Raw genomic sequence first — 19,086 nt, forward strand, 5'->3', positions numbered from 1 at the left:
AATGTCTAGATCAGTGGTTCTCAACCTGTGGGTCCCCAGGTATTTGGCCTACAACTCCCACAAACCCCAGCCAGTTTACCAGATAGTAGGATTTCTGGGAGTTGAAGGCTAAAACATCTGGGGACCCACAGGTTGAGAATCACTGGACTAGATAGAAGGAAGTAATTGTACGCTATTCTGCTTTGGTCAGCTTCACCTGGTATACTATGTCCAGTTCTGGGCACTGAAATTCAAGGAAGACACTGAGGTGGGAAGGTGTTCAGAGAAGGGCAAAATGATAAAAGCCAAATATGAGGAGCAGCTAGGGGAGGAAGGTTTGTTTAGCCTGGGGAGGTTAAGACGGCCATGTTTAAATACTGGAAAAGCTGTCCTATTGAGGAGGCAAGCTTGTCTTCTGCTGCTCATAAAATTAGAACACGGAGCAAAGGATTCAAACTGCAGGAAAAGAGATTCCACCTAAACATTAGGAAGATCATCACCAATCCTTGTTTCCACAACAAGCCAAATTTTTTTCAACATCCAAGTCTCACAGGGACAGAGAGAAGTGGTTATTTCTGAGGAACATCTTCTATCAGAAAAAAAAAGATTTGCCATGAACAGCTGTCAACAAAATCGCCACTGGAATAAAGACCACTAGTACAGTTAGAAACCAGCTTTATTGTTACAACCAATTTTGAAATATTTACATAATATAAATCTCTTTTCAAGATACATTCCTTCATTGAAATCAATGGTAAAAGGCCTTGTTACATAGCTTCAACAATGCTTAGCTTAGAAAGAAAAAACATTTCACTCCAATACAAGCCAATGAACAGAATGCACAGTTTAATTCCATTCATAACACACAGATGAGGTTACCTTTCCCTTTCTTCAGACAGGCAAACCTTTCACAGGACAAGATTGGACTCAACAGACATAGGTTTCAAAGTGTAATGAGATGACAAAAAGGTCCAGGACATTCTCCTTGTGCACCATTCTCAGAGGGATATTAACAGCAAGCCTCAAGATGAAACCAGTATACTGCTAAATGTGAAGTTTTATTACCTGAGGTACCAGAATATTTTCAGTGCAGAGACTATTTGCAACAAATATAAAGCAGCCTGACACAATTATGGTCTACCTTTGCAAAAGGACAAATGTATACAAAGGGTATTCCAGAATGCACTGAGAAGTTTGGTTATAACTCTCCAGAGATTAACGAGGTCCAGGTAGTACCTTTAATGTACCTTGCAAATGATGTCTACTACAGACCCTCTTTTCCCCACAGATGTTGCTCTTGTCAGCATTTGTCTTGTCCTCAAGAGAATGTCACCTTGCAGCCTAAGGCTGGCCCCTAACACTATTAAGGCTGGCTTTATCAGTCCCAAGTAGAATAGCCCTATGGAATCAACTGTTAAAAGGTGAGTTAGCACAACAACAAATTCCATGTGTTTAATGAATCCACTCTATTTGGGACTAACAGGATTCAAGCCTTTACAATTTCCACAGTAATTCTAGTTTCAATATTGTACAAGTATATTTGCTAGTCACCTTCATATCCAGTCTGTGAATTAGTACTGGCCTTATGCAAATGGAGAGCAATGTTTGAATTAAGGAACCTGTCATTCAGACATCCTAATCTAGCTTCCATAGTCCAAGAGGTTGTCAAAATGCCCAAATTTTGCTACAAGTGCTTAGACTTTTGCCTTTTTAAACTTTGAATTCTAGGCAAATATTTATTCACCTTTAAAAATATAAGAAGCCAGCAAATTCTAGTGCTATAAGAAAAAGTACAGACTTGTTTAAGTTGAACAATCAGTACTAACTAAAGGGTTGTAACTTTGGGGAAATGGGGGTGGTAATGCACTAACAGCATTATTTGGTGATAGCCAGTTTGCATTTAGGTAAAGAACATTTTAATTAATCGCTATGTTAATATGTATTATTTTCATTAAAATGTATTATCTACCTTACCAAATTTTAGAGTCTTCTGAATTAAAGGTCTATAACTTCTTAATATCCTTGGTCCATATGAGCTAGGATATTATTTGTTCATAATTTACACAATGAGAAGTCTATTGGATGTGGTATCAAAAAGCAGGGAGCCAAACTAAATGGGCACTGAGCTATTTCTGGCTGAATATGGACAGCCATATCTATGTGGAAGGGCAGGGCTAGAAGGCCAAATCTGGGTCTGTATAGAGGCGAAAATAATCCCATATGACTAAATGAGCATTAAAAGTTGGGTTCAATGAAATTTAATATTAGGTCTCTCTGAAAATGTCACAGGTTTAACAATAACCAACTTCTAGAGTCCATATTTTTTGCTATGGCAAAAAGAATGCATACAACTCCAGCAACCCTGCAAACTGGCCAAAAATTTTCCCCCAGAAAGCCAATGTGCAACAACAGGGACAACAGATATGTAATGCATCCTTAAAACAATTAGCAGGGATAAATTACAAAAAAAACCCCACCAGGAATTCTTAATAATCAGATTTTTCCATTTATTTTTAGTCTCTCTCTTTTCTGCAGACTTGCCACAGGAATATAACTTAGCAACTTCTTTTGCCTAAAAAAGCTTTCATAAGCTTTACTTCCAAAGAGTTAATTTTGTTATGAGAGTAACATGCACATTTTTTTCAGCAAAATCCAACTATCTATGCAGTGTCAACCCTCTAAGCTGGCCACAAAGTAAAACGTTATCATTTATCTTCAAACAAGAAAAGGATCTTTTCTTTGTACTGTCCAATCTGCTGCGTACTGGAATAGTGGCCATTTTCAGGAACTTACTTGCAGACTGAATACTTCCTCTGATGTAAGCAAAGCAGTCACTACAGGCACCATGTAAAGGCTGCATTATGAAAGTTAATGTTTAGTTCCAGGTATTATATTCTATGGCTCCCCAACAGTTTACCCTTGAGTGTGGTCAATTTAACAATGAAAGGTCAGCACATGTCAAGAACTGGATTTTTCTTTACATCAACATTTCTACAAAAGGAGAGTACAATGAAATACATAAATTCATAAATGCAAGTTACCATACATTTCACACTAATTTACAAATGGTTATTTACACTATTTTATATACACAGTCAGACCCGGTTACCATAAATCAGATAAGCTAAGCGTTCTACAAAATTCACATTGAGAACCCCAGGCCAGAGTTCAAAATAATCCCTCTCCCAATTTATATGCCAATGCCAATTCCTAGAAAGCTGTAACGTCTGGACCAATCATGTATGACAATTAAACTGGTCTGATTGCCGGGTTAAAACTTCAAATGCTTCTGCTTTACAAAAGCTACTAGGCCACTATGGTCTGTAGGCTGATGTTGTGCAGGGTCGAATGCCATTGCTAATGACCCTGTTTCTACTTCCAGTATCCTGCTGCAGTGTCACTGGTGATGGCATTCAAAATCTTTAGTTTAAAAGTAAAGGCAACAGAACAGTTTCTTGGCAAGTCACAGCCAGAATTACATAAGGTTGTTTCTAGAGCTCCAGAAAAAAAGTTCAAGTACCTGAAACATATGAATGACATGGGAACAGTGTAAATCTTCTAAGACAAGACCTTCTCAAGAACTCACTATAAAATGGGAACAAGGTAGTCTCAGTTGATGGAAGGGATGAAGCCGTTTTATAAGAAAACAAGATGTAACCTTCCATTTTCTAAATTAAGCGACATCCACTAGTTTTCAAACTCACGGGTTCATAATTGCGTTCTAGGTGACTTCACCGCTTCTGCTTTGGAATATGGTGACAATACAGCAATATGAGGTTGACATCCAGCCAGTAGATTAAATTATACTTCCTCTAATGAAAAAGTCACAATCTTAAGTCTTACTGGTCTTTAAGCTCAGTCTGAAAACAATAAAGGCTCACCAAAACAAGTGCCTGGCTATCTCTTTCTTCCTTCAGCAAAATGAATGTTTGAACTGTTTTCTTACACATTAAATTGGATAAACAAGGAAAGGACAGTTTGAAATATCATTTACTATCTAGAAATAGCAAAATAAGCTTATATGATTAATAAAACAAACAGCTATTGACAAGGATTTATTAAAACTTGCCAATTTGAAAGAATTAGTTTCAGTACTTCAATATGCAATATTTTATTTGAAACATACATTTTCTTTTTGCAAACAGCAACTTGCTAAAGAGCAACTTGATTCCGTAATTTTAAGAAACCAATTTTAAGCTTTGAAAAATCAAGACTTTGAATACTAATTTTCTAAATTCGTCAAACCACCAGGTGAAATAATATGTCATTGAAGACTGTGCTAAAATGCAGGAAATAATACAGTATCTATACACTCAATTATTTGGAGAAAATATTTAATGTTTTCATTTCTATAGCTCTAGAAACATCCTTTACCTGACGAGTACATATTTCCTCTAAGTACTTGGCTCAATACTGAACATTACAAGAAACTGACCTATTTATGAAAGTATAGCTGTAAGTGCTAACAATGCTTCTTAAAGGTACGGATCCAATAGTTCATTACTATTAAATTTGTAAGAGTCACTAGATTTTAGACTGCAGCCTACTTTCTAATGACTAGTTTCAAGGCCGAATGGAACTTCTCCTATGCAAGGAGTTTGAAGATTCTGGATTTTGAAATAATACACCTCAATATATATATATATATAAATCATGGTTTTGATTTTGTAAATAAACAGAAGGTTATGTGATGATTCCTGGGGCGAAATTTCCCTCCATGTTAATTGCTGCATGTATCACTAAACAAGTCAGTCTTATGATTGGTGCATGTATCACTAAACAAGTCAGTTTTATATATTTTTGAGATGTTTATTTTACAGAGTTCTATAAAATAATTCTGAATAAATATCCTTGTTGAGTCTGTGCAACAGGCTCCCCATAATATTTCTACTTAAGGTATATTTGGGTTTACACATACCGTTTCTGATCACAAACTTTGTACATATGGGCACTTAAGTGACCAAAGTGAAATTTCAGACTAAGAGTTTTCTGTGTGACTACTCAACTTGGTGCAGTTACTTAAAGCCTTTCTCCATTCTTAAACATACGCATATGTGCACTCATGTGTGCACACTCATGCATGCATACACACTCAGTAGCTAAGTAAACATTTGTGTTTCATTTCACATTTTTGAAAATCAAATCGCTCTTGGTAGGATAGCTTTTGAGGGGGAAAGTCTTCCTGATCAATTTCTCACTCTTCAAATGCCATCCTTTCCAAGAACGACTTGGGCTAGTTGTGAGTTCGCCATCATCTGACAAAGAAACAGAAACTCTAGCAAGTTAACAGATCTAAAGACTGAAGACCAAAACGTAAGTCAAGGAAAAATTAGAAGACAAAAAAGAATGACTTGAGTATGAAATGCAATGGTAAGTTTTGCGCCCAGACACTACAGAATTGCTCAGCACCTTGTCCTTATTGGCTTCTACCAAGCATGTCTACCATTACACTATATGTCAATGTGTTGGAAAAGTTTCTAAACAAACTCTAAGGGAGGAAGTTGTGTGACACTCTGAAAAAGTGGTCTTTTAAAGCTTACATTTGAAGTTAGAAACTTTCTCCTACAATACTGAACTCTGCACAGGGGAGTAACGGGTGGAAGTTCTCCTGAATGTGTGAGCAGACCTATGAATTTTTTTCAGCAGTATGTTACACAAGGAGGAAATCCAACCACTGCCTTTGGCAATTAGGCAGAGTTTAGAGCAGAACAGCCTGAACACGGCTTTGTCTCATTCCATCCCAGCTCTATTGACAGTATCAGTGACTGCTACTTCAGTGCAAACGGCTCCTGTACAGATACATCTTGTACACTGTACAGCTTGCAGTTGAGACAATTTTGTACTATCCCAATGTAACTTATGATGTAAAAGCTTTAAAGTATAACAGCCTGCACTCACTCCCTTGAGAGAACTGAGGAAAAGCAGCAATGGAATGTTAAAATTCCTAATAAATAATTCATGTATCATGTTAAAAATTACAAGAGAAAGGATTAAATTTGCTCTCTCTCTCTTTTATAAATCTAATGTTTCTATTCCTTCTACAACATCAGTAAGATCTTTGTTTCAGGTTTCACATTAAAAGAGTGATGTTTAGAGGCAATAAAAAGCAAAAAACACCATAGGAACATTACAAAACTAACAAATGTTTAGCTTTTTTCCATGGTCTATACGCAGGGGAAAAAAACTGTAAGGAATCTTATCCAGGTGTGGATAATGAAGTTCTTAGTTGTTACTCAGGAAGTTTTAACATCATGACTTCATTCTTCATTTTGAAGTACTGATTGAAGCGAACAATTGCATACCTATTGGGAAAATTTAAAAATATTAAATCAAGTATTACTGTTTCTGAGGCACAATTCAACAGGATGTTTCCCACATAATTTTTTGTACGGTATAGTTAACTTTAGTTTTATCCTGCCATCTAGTGGTTATTTAGTGCTTCACATGTTTGAGAAACCGGCCAATTTTATTGTAGCATGAAAGTAGTAAGTAAAGGTTTTAATGCCAAAATGGAAGACGGTCCAGTTAGGAATTGATAGAATCATGCTTTTATTTTCCAAGTTATTTCATCCAGCCCAAAGTAAACTTCTCTAATAAACATTGTGAACACCATTGTTCTTACACAATTTTGTTTTGGTTTTTTTCATATTGAGAGTGACTTGAGAAACTGCAAGTAGCTACTGGTGTGAGAGAATTGGCTGTCTGCAAGGACATTGCCCAGGGGATGCCCGGATGTTTGATGTTTTACCATCTTTGTGGGAGGCTTCTCTCATGTCCCCGCATAAAGAGTTGGAGCTGACAGAGGGAGCTCACCCGCTCTCCCCGGATTCAAACCGCCAACTTGCCGGTCAGCAGTCTTGCCAGTACAAGGGTTTAACCCATTGCACCACTGGGGGTTCTACTTACACTGTGATGCCAAAGTATTATGCAATGTTTTAACCAATGCTTATTATCAGCATATATTGTATGGTCTTACAAAAGTTTAGACTGGCATGTAGGGTAAACTGAATAATATAAAGGTGGAAAGATATTTTACTTTAAACAATTGAACAGCAGGTGGATGAACACCAATATTTATTTTTATTGTTTTAAGCACTTTAGAGACTTGGAAACTATTTGCACAGATAATACATCTTACAAAAGCAAGCATGTATTGATAATTTGGATTTCCCAAACCTAAACACTACATCTGTGCTTCAAAAACTATTCACAGAAGTATAATGTGAAATCAGAACAAAGGTCGCAGTTTTATACACGTTTCCTGGGACTAAGAACCTGAAAAATCATTTGGGACTTATTTCTGCATAAGATGTACAAGGTTGTGCTGACAGTTACTTACCCTAGAAAATCAAAGTCAATGGTGGAGTATTTTGCTTGAATTAGGGCCCACAATCCCCAGAAGAAATGAGAAGCCTATAAAGTAAAACACAACAGTAATCATCATCTTTTGTGGATGGTGTTATACTTCATCAGAAAGATCAAATTTATAGCTTAGGGATCGTTTTGCATAAAAGCTATACTCTTGGGAAGCCACGTTGCTGCAGTACCCAGCTTCAGCTACTGACTTTTTCTTGGGAAAAGCAGACCTTGACACAGTGGTTCACAACTTAGTTGTTACCCAATTAAACTACTCTGCTGAGCTCTATATGTAGTGGTGCCCTTGAAAAGTGTTCGGAATCTGCAGCTAATACAGCAGCCAAACTGGCATCAGGTATGCATTTTAGTACTGATGGAGCAAATCTCCTACTCCAGAGATTAGGGCATGGAGAAAGGAGATTCAACCGAAACATTAGAAAGAGTTGTTCAATAGTAAAATATGCTGCTTTGGATTGTGGTGGAGAGCCTTCTACAGAGGTTTTTAAATAGAACCAAATGGCCATTTGTCAGAAGTGCTTAGATCATGTGTTCCTCCATGGCAGGTGTTCAGCTGGATGGTCCTTACGGTCTCCTCCATTTCCATAATTTTATGTTGTTATGGTTTTGCAAGAATACATTGGCTTCTTGGTGACTGCTCCATGACTGGAACTCCCTGCCCAGGGAAGCCAGAATGGCCAATTCCCTGCTGTCCTTCCGGCGACAGGCTAAAATCTTTCTATTCAGACAGGCTTTTAAAGATGAAAGTGTTTGAGACCATCAAGGGCTGCTGCACTTTTGTGATGTGATTTTAAATGTTTTTATGGTTTTAACCTGGATTGTTATAATATTAATGTTATTTAATACTTTTAATATTTGTATATTTATATATTTTAAGTTGTACTTAAATGCTTTTAGTTGTGAGCTGCTTTGAGTCTCCGAATGGAGAGAAAAAGCAGGATATAAATAAATATAATAATAATTCTAATTTGCTTCTAAGATGCTGTGTTGACTTACAAAAATGACCCAGGGCCAAGCTATCTCTAAGATTGCCTTCCTCCATACAAACTTGCCAGAAATTTTAGATTTTCAGAAGAGGTCCTGTCCAGAGAGACCACATGAAGTTAGATTGGTGGCTACACATAACAGGCCTTTCTCTGTAGCAACACAACTGTGGAAATCACTACTCAAGGTTAGGTTGGCCCCATTTCTTTAGAACTCCCAGTGGGCAGCCAAAAAACAGTGCTGTTCTACATAGCATTCAATGTTTGAAATTACAGTTTTAACTGCTTTAAAATTGGATTCTAGGGTATTTTTAGATTGCTTGTAGGAGGTTTTAAATTATATGTGTTTTAAAAATGTTTTAATCTCTGCATTGTTTAATTAGTTTTCCTTTTGCTTATTGCCTTGGAAGCCCTTGTGGGCTGGGAGGTGATAAAGAAATATGGTAGTTTTGATACTTGGCCTGGGCAAAGAATAATCATGCTAAAAGTAGTACATTGCTTTATATTTTCCCAGGTAAAGTAAAGAAACAAATTGCTTCCCTAAAAGGTTGTAGCAGGAAGATTTCACAATAATCTTGAAAGCTATCAAACATGACTGTACCAACCTGATCCACCTTACCTATGCAGAAGATACATTTCTATTTTACCATTCTGCTAAGTAGATATACTTATTCTTTTTTGTGCAAACATAACACCCTATTTCAATGCTACTCAACATGTTTGATTGCTTGAAATATTGGCTTCCAGGCCCTGTCAAAAAGCTGAAGCATCCACTTACACCCACAATTTTAAAATATGTAGTCATGGAATACAATAATGGAAAAGGCAAGTTTTTTTCTCTTAACTATTTGTGGCACAACAACCACTCTTGTACAAGGGATAAAACTTCCCCAACAATGACTTAATAAAATCAAACCCAATTATTAGAGTTGGAGATGGAATCTCAACACCCACGGAAATGCAATATACTATTTGTCTTCAGAACAGGCATTAACAATCCTCATGTTTCAACAACAGATTAAATGAACCCAAATGTCATCTCATATAAGAATACTGTTGTCCTTTTACAGACTTCTATAGCTTTTCAGATAATATACCGCAGAGTTTTTAGATTACTAATGTTTAAGATCAATTTACTTTACAAAAAGCTATGGCTGATTTTAATTAGATAAAGATCTTTTTCCAGCTTCCTTTGGTGTGCACAAACTGCCAACATAAAAGATTCCTACACATGTTGCCTGACAAAAAAATACATTTCCTTGGCAAAAATCTGTTTTGTTTTTTTGTTTTGTTTTTGCATTAAAAGGCAACATCTCAAGTATGTAAACCAAAGAAGTCCAACTTACCAGGGCAAACTGGTTGACTTGGACATAAAGCACCTCAACCTCTTTCTCACTGACATCTGTTCCAAATCCTTTGTATTCCTTATAGGCTTCCAGGTAAGCCCTCAGCCACTTCTCTTGTAGTTTTCTGCTGGGATAGAGGCTATAGTCTACCTCACTCACCCCTAAAAGAGAAGATCTCATTTTAAAAAGAATTTGACATTTTCAAAGACTGCACAAATTTGTGCATGCCATGTTGTATGTTCTTTCCTCCCTAACACATTTAACAAGCTAAACTTGTGGTACTAATATGTTATTATGAGAATGTCAAGGAAATTAAAATGTGCAGATCTAACAAAAAAGAAAAAGAAACCATGACATGCTAATTTTGGTAAATTAAAACCAGATGTGTCCTAAAGTGAATCGTGCAGGAGTTATTCCACAAGAGCAAATATCATAACAGATATTACTTTGTAGATATAGCTTGGCCCATTGGCCTGGCCACTGGCACATAGAGTCTATCACATTCAGTCTGGTGCCTATGCTATGTAACATCTGTAAGAAACCGCTAGGAGAAATTGTCTAAAGTTTTGGGTCAGATGTCATCAGTATGAAGATACCCAGCTCTGTTGTTTCTTTCCATCTAATTCCAAGGAAGCTGTTCCTCTGCTTAACTGGTGTCTGGCATCTCTAATTGACTAGATGAGGACAAACAAATTGAAGCTTAATCTAGACAACACAGAGGTGTTCCTGGTCAGTTCAAAGACAAATCTGAGGACAGGGATTTGACTTATTTTAGATGGTCTTACTACACATCCCCTGAAAATGCAAGTTTTCAGTTGGGAGGGGGGGTATACTTGGATTTAACTCCGACCTCGGTGGCCCAGGTCTCAGCACCAGGCATGCTTTCACTCAGAGATGGCATCAACTGCACTTGTTCCTAGAGAAGTCAACATCTGGTCATCGTAGTACATGCCTTGATTTCCTCATGTTAGGATTATTGTAATGCAATTTACCATGGGACTGCCTTTGCAAAGTGTTCAGAAACTTCAACTAATCCAAAGAGTTACAGCCAGTTTGCTACTGTCCGTTCCAGTCTCAATTCAAATTGGTGTTCTTGGCATATATAGCTTAGGTCCAGCTTATTTGAAAGATTGTATCCCTCGTTATGAGCCCATTAGGGCTCTACAATTGTCAGGACAAGCCCTTCTCTCTGTCCCATTTTGTCAGGTCCACCTGGTGGGAACAAGAGAAAGGGGCTTCTTGGTGGCTACTTCCAGACTTTGCAACTCTCCTCCTAGAGAGGGCAGGACTGGTAAAAATAATTATGTTCTTCCAGGCTATTAACGAGCACTGGGCTGTTAATGCTATGTGGTGCTTTTGAAGGTTTGTAGGGTTTTTTAGCTAGTGTTTTAATGCACGTTAATATTATTGCTTTAAGTTAAACAGTTAAATTATTTTTAATCTTATGTTTTATTTTGATTTTTGCATTGTTTTTTAACATGCTTAAGTCCCATCATTGGGTGAAAGGCAGAATATGAATAACAACAACAACAGTATTTTCCAATCAGGAAATGATTATACTTCCCAATCTGGTCACGTTTCTTTTAATTTTTTTAAAGCTCATACAGGATGGTATGCACAGAGAAGGCATGTCAAAATGGCCAATAGCACTCCACAGGCCATTTTGCCATTCTTCCATTTTCCATAACTGAGGCTTTGGGGGTGCTACTTTCACTGGGAAGCAAAAAAGATTAGCACAAATCCTAAATGAGCTTGGCATAAATTAATTGCCTTTAATTGCCTGGTCTAGAAAATTCAACACCTGTGTTAAAACCACCACTTACTTACTGTGCATGCATGAAGGATAAAGAGAGGAACAACAAAAAAGCGTAAGTATAGAGTTTAAAATACTCCAATATGGATCCCTGTGACAGCAATGAATTTAATTCTCATTAACCTACTATACTCAATCTACTAAACTACCTGCAAATTCATTGAAGTGGTTCCCAATGTCATACGCCAGGTAATTATATCCACAGTATTCGTAGTCAATGAATTGAACATCACCTACACGAGACACAAAAAGGAAAATTTGTAAGAGTAAGTATGGCACTATACACTGAAATCTCTACTGTGCCTTTTAACATTTGTCACTGTGTTCCGGTCTGCTGTGCTCAGTTGCATGCATTTTTAAGACATTCAGGAACAAGGCTGTGTTTCTATTTCATTTAAAAGAAATGGGCGTATTTAAAATGTATTTTGATTATGAGTCAATGGAACATAAACTCAAACATCAATTTTTCTTTCATACCACAGGAGGGCGCCTGTTATCTAATTTTTAAATAGAGATAACGACTTGATTTATATCATTATTAGGTACTATATTCAAAAGCAATTTTTAAAAACTTTAAAACCAGTAGTTTTGCACGAAGAAAGGTGCATGTTATATCATTTTTTGAACTAATATTTCCTTCACAAAGAAGTGGACTTTTAACTTACCACTTCAACTATATTGCAATATATATTTTTCCAAGCAAGTTGATGTCTAATATTAGAATTAAAAAGCTGCACAATTAACTATTAATATACACTGTTCAGAAACAAGTTATATAAATGTTCAAATAGCCCTCACTCTTGAGGTCTCATGTTTCTCAGATTTTAACTAGAAATCTGAAGAAACCAAGCAGCATTAGACTTCAAATCAATATGCACATCTCTATAGTTCACATTTTGTTAGTCTAGACTTTCATGTGGGAAAGACTAATATGCCTGATTGGGGGGAAACACATTGCTATAACAGTAAAAAGCATATTGCTGAAACATGATGCAGTGTGATCTTAAGCATTAGGTGTTCCCACTGCTGGAATATCTTGCCAGAAATCCTCATCTGCATCAGAGAGCTTAGTTAAACAGGGAAAAAACTACTGGGGGCAGGGATTTGTCATAGGTCCTATTCTTTTACAACTATGGTTTTCCAGGGTAAGGCAAAGAAGTATACTGTAACAGTGAACTAATAAAAAACAGTGTATGTGTGTAGCACAGATGTGATGTAAGGTATGTTTTCAGAATATATTCAAAACATTTTTAAGTTTTTACAGATTCCCATACCACCTTCCTTACATGCCAAAGCCAGAGAGTAATTTACACCCTACAGGCAAATCATGAAATGAATTCTTATACCTTTTAAATGACCACTGTTTCCCACAACCATTCAGACAATCTTATAATACAAATATATAGCCCCACTCTTCTTTTGCTATTCAATGGAACTAACTTTTAAAAGCAGTCCATTTTTATATTTCCCCACGTTTGCATTTGAAAAACAAAACGATAAAGACCGCAGGTGAGAGGCCTGCATGCATGAAATGTTAAGACAGTTACTTAAGATTAACATTTGTTTTACAATCAAGTTATACATTACAACGTGTGCGTGCAGTGTCGATAACACCACCAACTAACCTTTGCTTTTTTTTAAAAAAAAATGCTAATTTCCAGTTACAGTTAACAGTATTACAAAATAAGAAAATGAAGCTAAGATACAGATGAGGCTGTTACCAGGCTCCGTGCTCTCCTAGGGGGAGGTGCATGCGAACAAGTGATGCGATAAACCTCCAGTCAGTGCCTGTAAGTAGCACGGTGCACGCCGCCACTTGGCAGCAACAATGGCATACCTAATCTGTAGCAGATGAAGAAAATTTGGCAATCTCATATTCGACAAGACACAAAACTTTAAATAGAAAGTTCTGCATTTCACTGCACTTCCTTTTCCAGACTCACATGACAGTGGAACTCAGCCTTAAATTTAAGTTTTGCAAGAAATACAAATATTCAAGATGCACTGCTGCCTTTTGTTTTTGAATTCTATGAAACGTCTCTGTAGTCAAGCTCAACTCCATCCATTTCTAGGAGTAATGTCATTCTTCTGTTTTTATTCCTGGTACAAAGGACTCATTCTTTATCTAAAAGGTAAGTTTCCCAAGTTCTTAGGAGAGTGGTTTTTCAAAACTCTTCAAAAGTAATTAACCTTGTACTTACATCAAAGCTACTGCATTTCCTCAATTCTATGACACATTTTCCCCCATATAAACATCTCTATAAATGGGATGTGTCTTAGAATCACGGCTGCTTTTTTATACATATAAATAAAAGTTTTTTTTCCTGTTGGTGCTACTGAATTTAGTGTGCATCTTACAATCAATGACATATTAGACTCAAAGAAATAAGGTATTTAAACTGTGAGCAGAGGTATATTTGCAGATATCATTTTTGAAAATGGTATCCAAAATGTTTCTGGTTAGAAAATAAATTTTGGGTATACAAATGACAGGGAGCTGCCTTGAGGTCCTTGAGTTTAACACTACATTTAATAAAAATGTTTTTGAAAATATAGCAATAATTAGGTAAATGTTCTTTCACAATTATGGCTATAGTTATGAACAGCTATTCAAAGCAGACACATGTATGAGGAAAAGAAATCAAGAGAAGACAAAGATGAAGACATTGTACAAAAAGCCACTCAAATGAAGAAAATCCAGAGAATACGACAGTAGTATATAACATTATTTCTAGTGCTGCTTGATGAAGATATGGAAGACTGGCATGAAGTATTTAGGGCAAATACAATTCTGGAAGCCATTTCTGCAAAAGTGTTAGATAACATTTTTAGATACGTTGTGCGAAGCAAAACTATGTTTTCTATAGTCCATTAAAAAGCATGAAATTTCAGTGGAAGAAATCAGATCAGATTTTATATCTATTTATTGGTTTACCACATAGCTATGTGAAAATATGTCAAATCTTAAAATGTATCTCTGAGCATTTCAGAAAAGCAACAATTGCTGCTACACATCAATCTAGACGAGTTACAAAACAAAAAGTATTTGGGGTTCTGCCTCCCCACGATCACTGGAGAAGCTTCTAGACAATGTTATAACTAGGCATTGTCATACTACCAAAATAACCTATATGAAAATATTGTCTAAGAAATAAAAAGAACCCTACAGTAACATACAAGTATCTATTGTGAACAAAAAAAAAATGTTGGAACAGCATCCTATTTGTGTGTCATTTGTTTCATCAGGGCATCTCTTGCTCTGTATGTGGAATTATAGTGTCTGATTGAAGCCTGATAATTTTTTGAAAATGTGCCGAAGGGGCTTACGAACTTTTTCTCCCCATTGAACACAGTGGAACTTATGGTCAAGTCAACATGAAAAGGATTACACTGGAAGAGAGAAACTGATGGAAAATACATTCAGCAAAGAAAAAAATGAAACTTAAAACACATACAGTCAATTCTTTGATAGGATAAACAACACAATGAAACAAAGCAGTTAAGTACAAAAAGAAGAGTGTCAGTGTAGTAGTGATTCATTGCATGTGACACGAGGGAATGAATAAAGTTCAAAATCTTTGCTCAGCCATAGTTTTCATTGCATGCCCTTCAGCCAACCACTCTTAATGTACTCTATTCTAAAATGTTATTGTGAGAACGGGGGGGCATGTACACCACCTTAGGATCAGTATAATATTACTGCGATTGAAAAACTAATATAAATGAATCCTCCGTAAAATTAACTTAATACTATAATGTACTCTAAAAAAAAATACTGCTCACTCTGCTATTCACTAATAGCTAAGAAAAAAGGGAACAATTTATTTTAATATATTTGGGCCTGGCATTTCACCTATGAGATCCAAGTTGGATGGCATCATAACCCTGTCAAAACAAAGTCCATACACAAAATTTAAAATGCCAATGGGTATCATTCACTTTTCAGTTAAGGTGATATAATGGATTTCACATTGTGATAACTAACTTTTAACAGAAAATTAAAAGGGCTGACCAGTGATGTAAACAGTAAAAAAATCTTGCAGAGGAAAATATTGTAAAAGAAAAAGAGTACGAAGTAAATTGCATCTGTATTTATTCTGCCTCAAGTAGCTTTTTCACATGTCAGTGACACTAACGCCATGCTAGAAATTTGTGTTTTACTGCATGTCCAGCTAAAGTTAAATTTAAAGCTGAGTTTCCACTGCTAAAGTTGTTCCTTTTAAAACTATGTACCAATTCCATAAACATTGTTGCCCAATACAAGACAATACACAGTTTTAGTATTTTACTCATGGTTTATAAAGTCCAAGATTAAAGCAATGCTCGACATTTTAGCACTACAGAAATCTTAAGCACCACTAGGGCTTCACAAGATGTCCTCAAGTGAGAATTAGCAAATGATAGTAACACCTATCATTTGATAACTACAACTACCACATAGAAAAGATGGACACCTGAGATCTGCCCTTACTGTGTATGTGTTGTGCGATGATATTTTTTAAAACTTCATTGTTAATTGATACAGTTTAGCTACTACATACACTTATGCAAACAATTACCCATACTGAAGAGATCTCCCTTTACCCCTCCCTGTTCCCAAACGCTAAACACTCACACACTGGTTTTGTAGAAATGCTCCTAATTGATGTATTGCTCTCATTGATTTATTCTCCATTCTGTTTACAAAAGAAAATGACAGCAGATTTGTTTCAAAAGTGTGAAAGTTGGGCCATGAAACTCTTCAAATGTGATTTCTTTTGTCTTGATGCTTAACGAAAGAGGTGTTCTGTCATGAATAGGTCTTTGTAGAACAATCATTGTTCTGCAATCTGATGAAACTATTCTCATTGTATCAACCAAGTTTTGTTCTCTTTCCAAACACATGTCTGGACTTGAAAAGTAAATTCTAAGGAGTACAATCTAGGCAGTTTTGCAAAGGGTGGTGAGTGTGCTAGAAGAGATACAATATATTATTAACATCCAGCCAGTGCTGAAATCCCAAAGAGGTCTATGGGAAGTGATGCTATTTTAATTTTTTTTTTTAAAAAAAGAAAAGATTGGGAGGAATTCGATCGATTGAAATAGAAAGGCTGAAAAACAATAGGAATTTTTAAGTGTATAAAATGTATGTAATAGTATGATATACTTAAAAAGATACCTATTTTTTCCATAATTCGATTAGATATTTACCACATCAAATCAACCTTTCAGGTAGAAAAATTAGTTATAAACTAGGAAATTTAAATGTGTGCCTTTACTGAGTAGTGTGCTTCATTAGCAGTAGAGAACTATTACAGAGAAAATATTGAAAAAGCTCTAGCTAAATGTGTGATTTTCTTACAGTCAATTTATATGGGTCGCATTCTATCTAATTTTAACTCCTAACAAAGCCAACAATGATTTCAACACAACATTATTTGAAATGTTTTTCTTTGTTCCTATTTTCCTTTCTAAATGAGCAATCCAGGTTGAGTCTATTAAGAGATAGACCTTATGCAGACAATGGTTCCCTGTAAGTGAGTCGGAAAGTCAGGACCAATCCTTAGGTGTGAAAATCCTGCTGCTCCTCCTTGACTTCTAAATAATATTTCTTTATCCTTTGCCAGGATTAATAATGGTCTGTATTATATGTTTAATGGTAAAAATGTTCTTGTGTAAGCACTGTTTGAAAATTTCAAGTTTTTCAGTCTTAGGTTTATAATGTCACTTGTCTGAAGTGGAGCACCTGCAATGCAAAACCCACAATGAATGCCAAGAAGAGAAAGAGGAGTGACTCTGGAAAGGGCAGGAAACATGCATTTCCAAGGCTGGCTTTTTATTTGTCCTAGTTAAAGTATAATTTAACAACCAATTAACGCCAAGATTAACACTGCATGTATTATAAGCTACAGATGTTTAATTTCTTAGAACAAAATATTCCTTTTAGAAATTCTAATACTGATAGTAAAAACAAGTCTAATTAGCCAGTTTATAGAAAACTTCCAAACTCCAATATATTTACAAAAAATCTTCAACTATAAAGATACCTATGTACCTCATCAGCAGGATATAAACAGAGTCTTGGAAAGTATCTTTCCAGATACTTCACCATGAAGAATTCCTCGGTGGCATCAACATATCTGATAAATCAGAATACAGAGATAATACACAGTAACCTGGAAACATTTGCTCCCAAGGCTGATGAAAACAGTTAAGTTTTTTTTATCAAAGATACTTAAGACTACACCTCACCCTAAATTTTCTGCTGTCAACATAGTACAATATTTGATTGCTATTATGCAGGAAATTATTCTTTTCTGCAAGCCCTCATGTATTAAATACAATACAATTATCAAAACAGTATTTTTAAACAAAAGTTACTATGGCATTGAAATTAGCATCAAGCATCAAATGACAAATTACAAAAAAACTGTAAGAAATTTAAAACAAAGACCAGTTATAATTATCCATCCTCCCCAAGCTATGCCCATATTTAAGCCAATACAAAACAAGCTTTAAAGTTTACTTACAGTAGTGTTCAGTACCTACCTTGTTTTCCATTGTAGATTATATTTTTACACAACAGATCATTGTGACAAAGTACCACTGGAGAGCCCAAATTTGACAGTCTCTCTTTCATCCAAGCCATTTCTTCTTGAAGGATTTGAGGATTTGGGATATCTTTTAAAAACCTTTTAAAATTAAAAAGAGAAAAAAAAAGTTCGGTTTGCAGGAACTGTGCCATCAGACATATGCAGTGGAAAATTAGGTTTAGGTAAAAGTTTTCCCCGGACATTAAGTTGAGGGTTGGTGCTCATCTCCCTTTCTAAGACGAAAAGCTGGTGTTGTCCATAGACACCTCCAAGGTCATGTGGCTGGCATGACTACATGGAGAGCCGTTATCTTCCCGTCAGAGCGGTACCTACTCACAATTGCATGTTTTCAAACTGCTAGATTGGCAGAAGCTGGGGCTAACAGTGGGAGCTCACCCTACTCCCTGAATTCGAATTACTGACCTTTCAGTCAGCAAGTTCAGCAACTTAGCAATTTAATCCACTGTGCCACCGGGGGCTCCAGTGGAAAATTACTCTCATAAAAATGTTCAATTCTAGAATACTATGAAAGTGGCTCTCTATAGGCATAGAATCCCATATATAAACACAGAATCAATGATGATCTCTTTTATACTTAATGCTGGACAGATTTCTCCATGTTCATTCATGAGCTTTAGAGTAACAATCATGGAAATAGTTTAGATTAGTGGTGGGATGGGCTTTCTTTTCTTTTGTCAAATCAAATCCAAATTTGGAACGCATGCCATCTGCTACATGCCAGAATCATGTGCAACACAGGGGCAGATTACAGAGCCAAAATGGCTGGGGTCAGAGGCATACCTTGAAGAATGAGAGTTTCCTACTATGCACATTGGCACAGTCCAATTATTTGCACATCTATTTAGGAGTAAACCATAATAGACTAGTTTGCAAGCATATAAAGAATGTCAATTCTATGACAGATATTTAATAATAGGATATCATTGTTTAGCGGTAACTAGTAGTTTTCAGGAACTCTCGTGAGCCATATCCAGCCTGCATTCCACATCCCTGGTATA

The 19,086-nt window shown here is 36.1% G+C and overlaps 1 protein-coding gene across 2 annotated transcripts in view; it reads right to left on the reverse strand.

The window, feature by feature from the left end:
- Positions 1 to 637: 637 nt before the first annotated feature.
- etnk1 (ethanolamine kinase 1) overlaps positions 638 to 19,086 on the reverse strand; it is a 37,532-nt gene continuing 19,083 nt past the window's right edge. The window contains exons 4-8 of one of the 2 annotated variants that reach the window (XM_003220770.4): positions 18,024 to 18,166; positions 11,645 to 11,728; positions 9,683 to 9,843; positions 7,319 to 7,392; positions 638 to 6,281 (exon numbers count right to left, since the gene is read on the reverse strand). In XM_003220770.4, coding sequence (XP_003220818.3) covers positions 6,209 to 6,281; positions 7,319 to 7,392; positions 9,683 to 9,843; positions 11,645 to 11,728; positions 18,024 to 18,166 — 535 coding nt within the window. In that variant the 3' untranslated portion in view covers positions 638 to 6,208. Of the gene's footprint in view, positions 6,282 to 7,318; positions 7,393 to 9,682; positions 9,844 to 11,644; positions 11,729 to 16,542; positions 17,615 to 18,023; positions 18,167 to 19,086 lie in introns of those variants that run through there. The other variant, XM_062983215.1, reaches the window with a different exon arrangement.

This window comes from Anolis carolinensis, chromosome 5, assembly GCF_035594765.1.
Source record: "Anolis carolinensis isolate JA03-04 chromosome 5, rAnoCar3.1.pri, whole genome shotgun sequence".
NCBI lineage: Eukaryota > Metazoa > Chordata > Lepidosauria > Squamata > Dactyloidae > Anolis > Anolis carolinensis.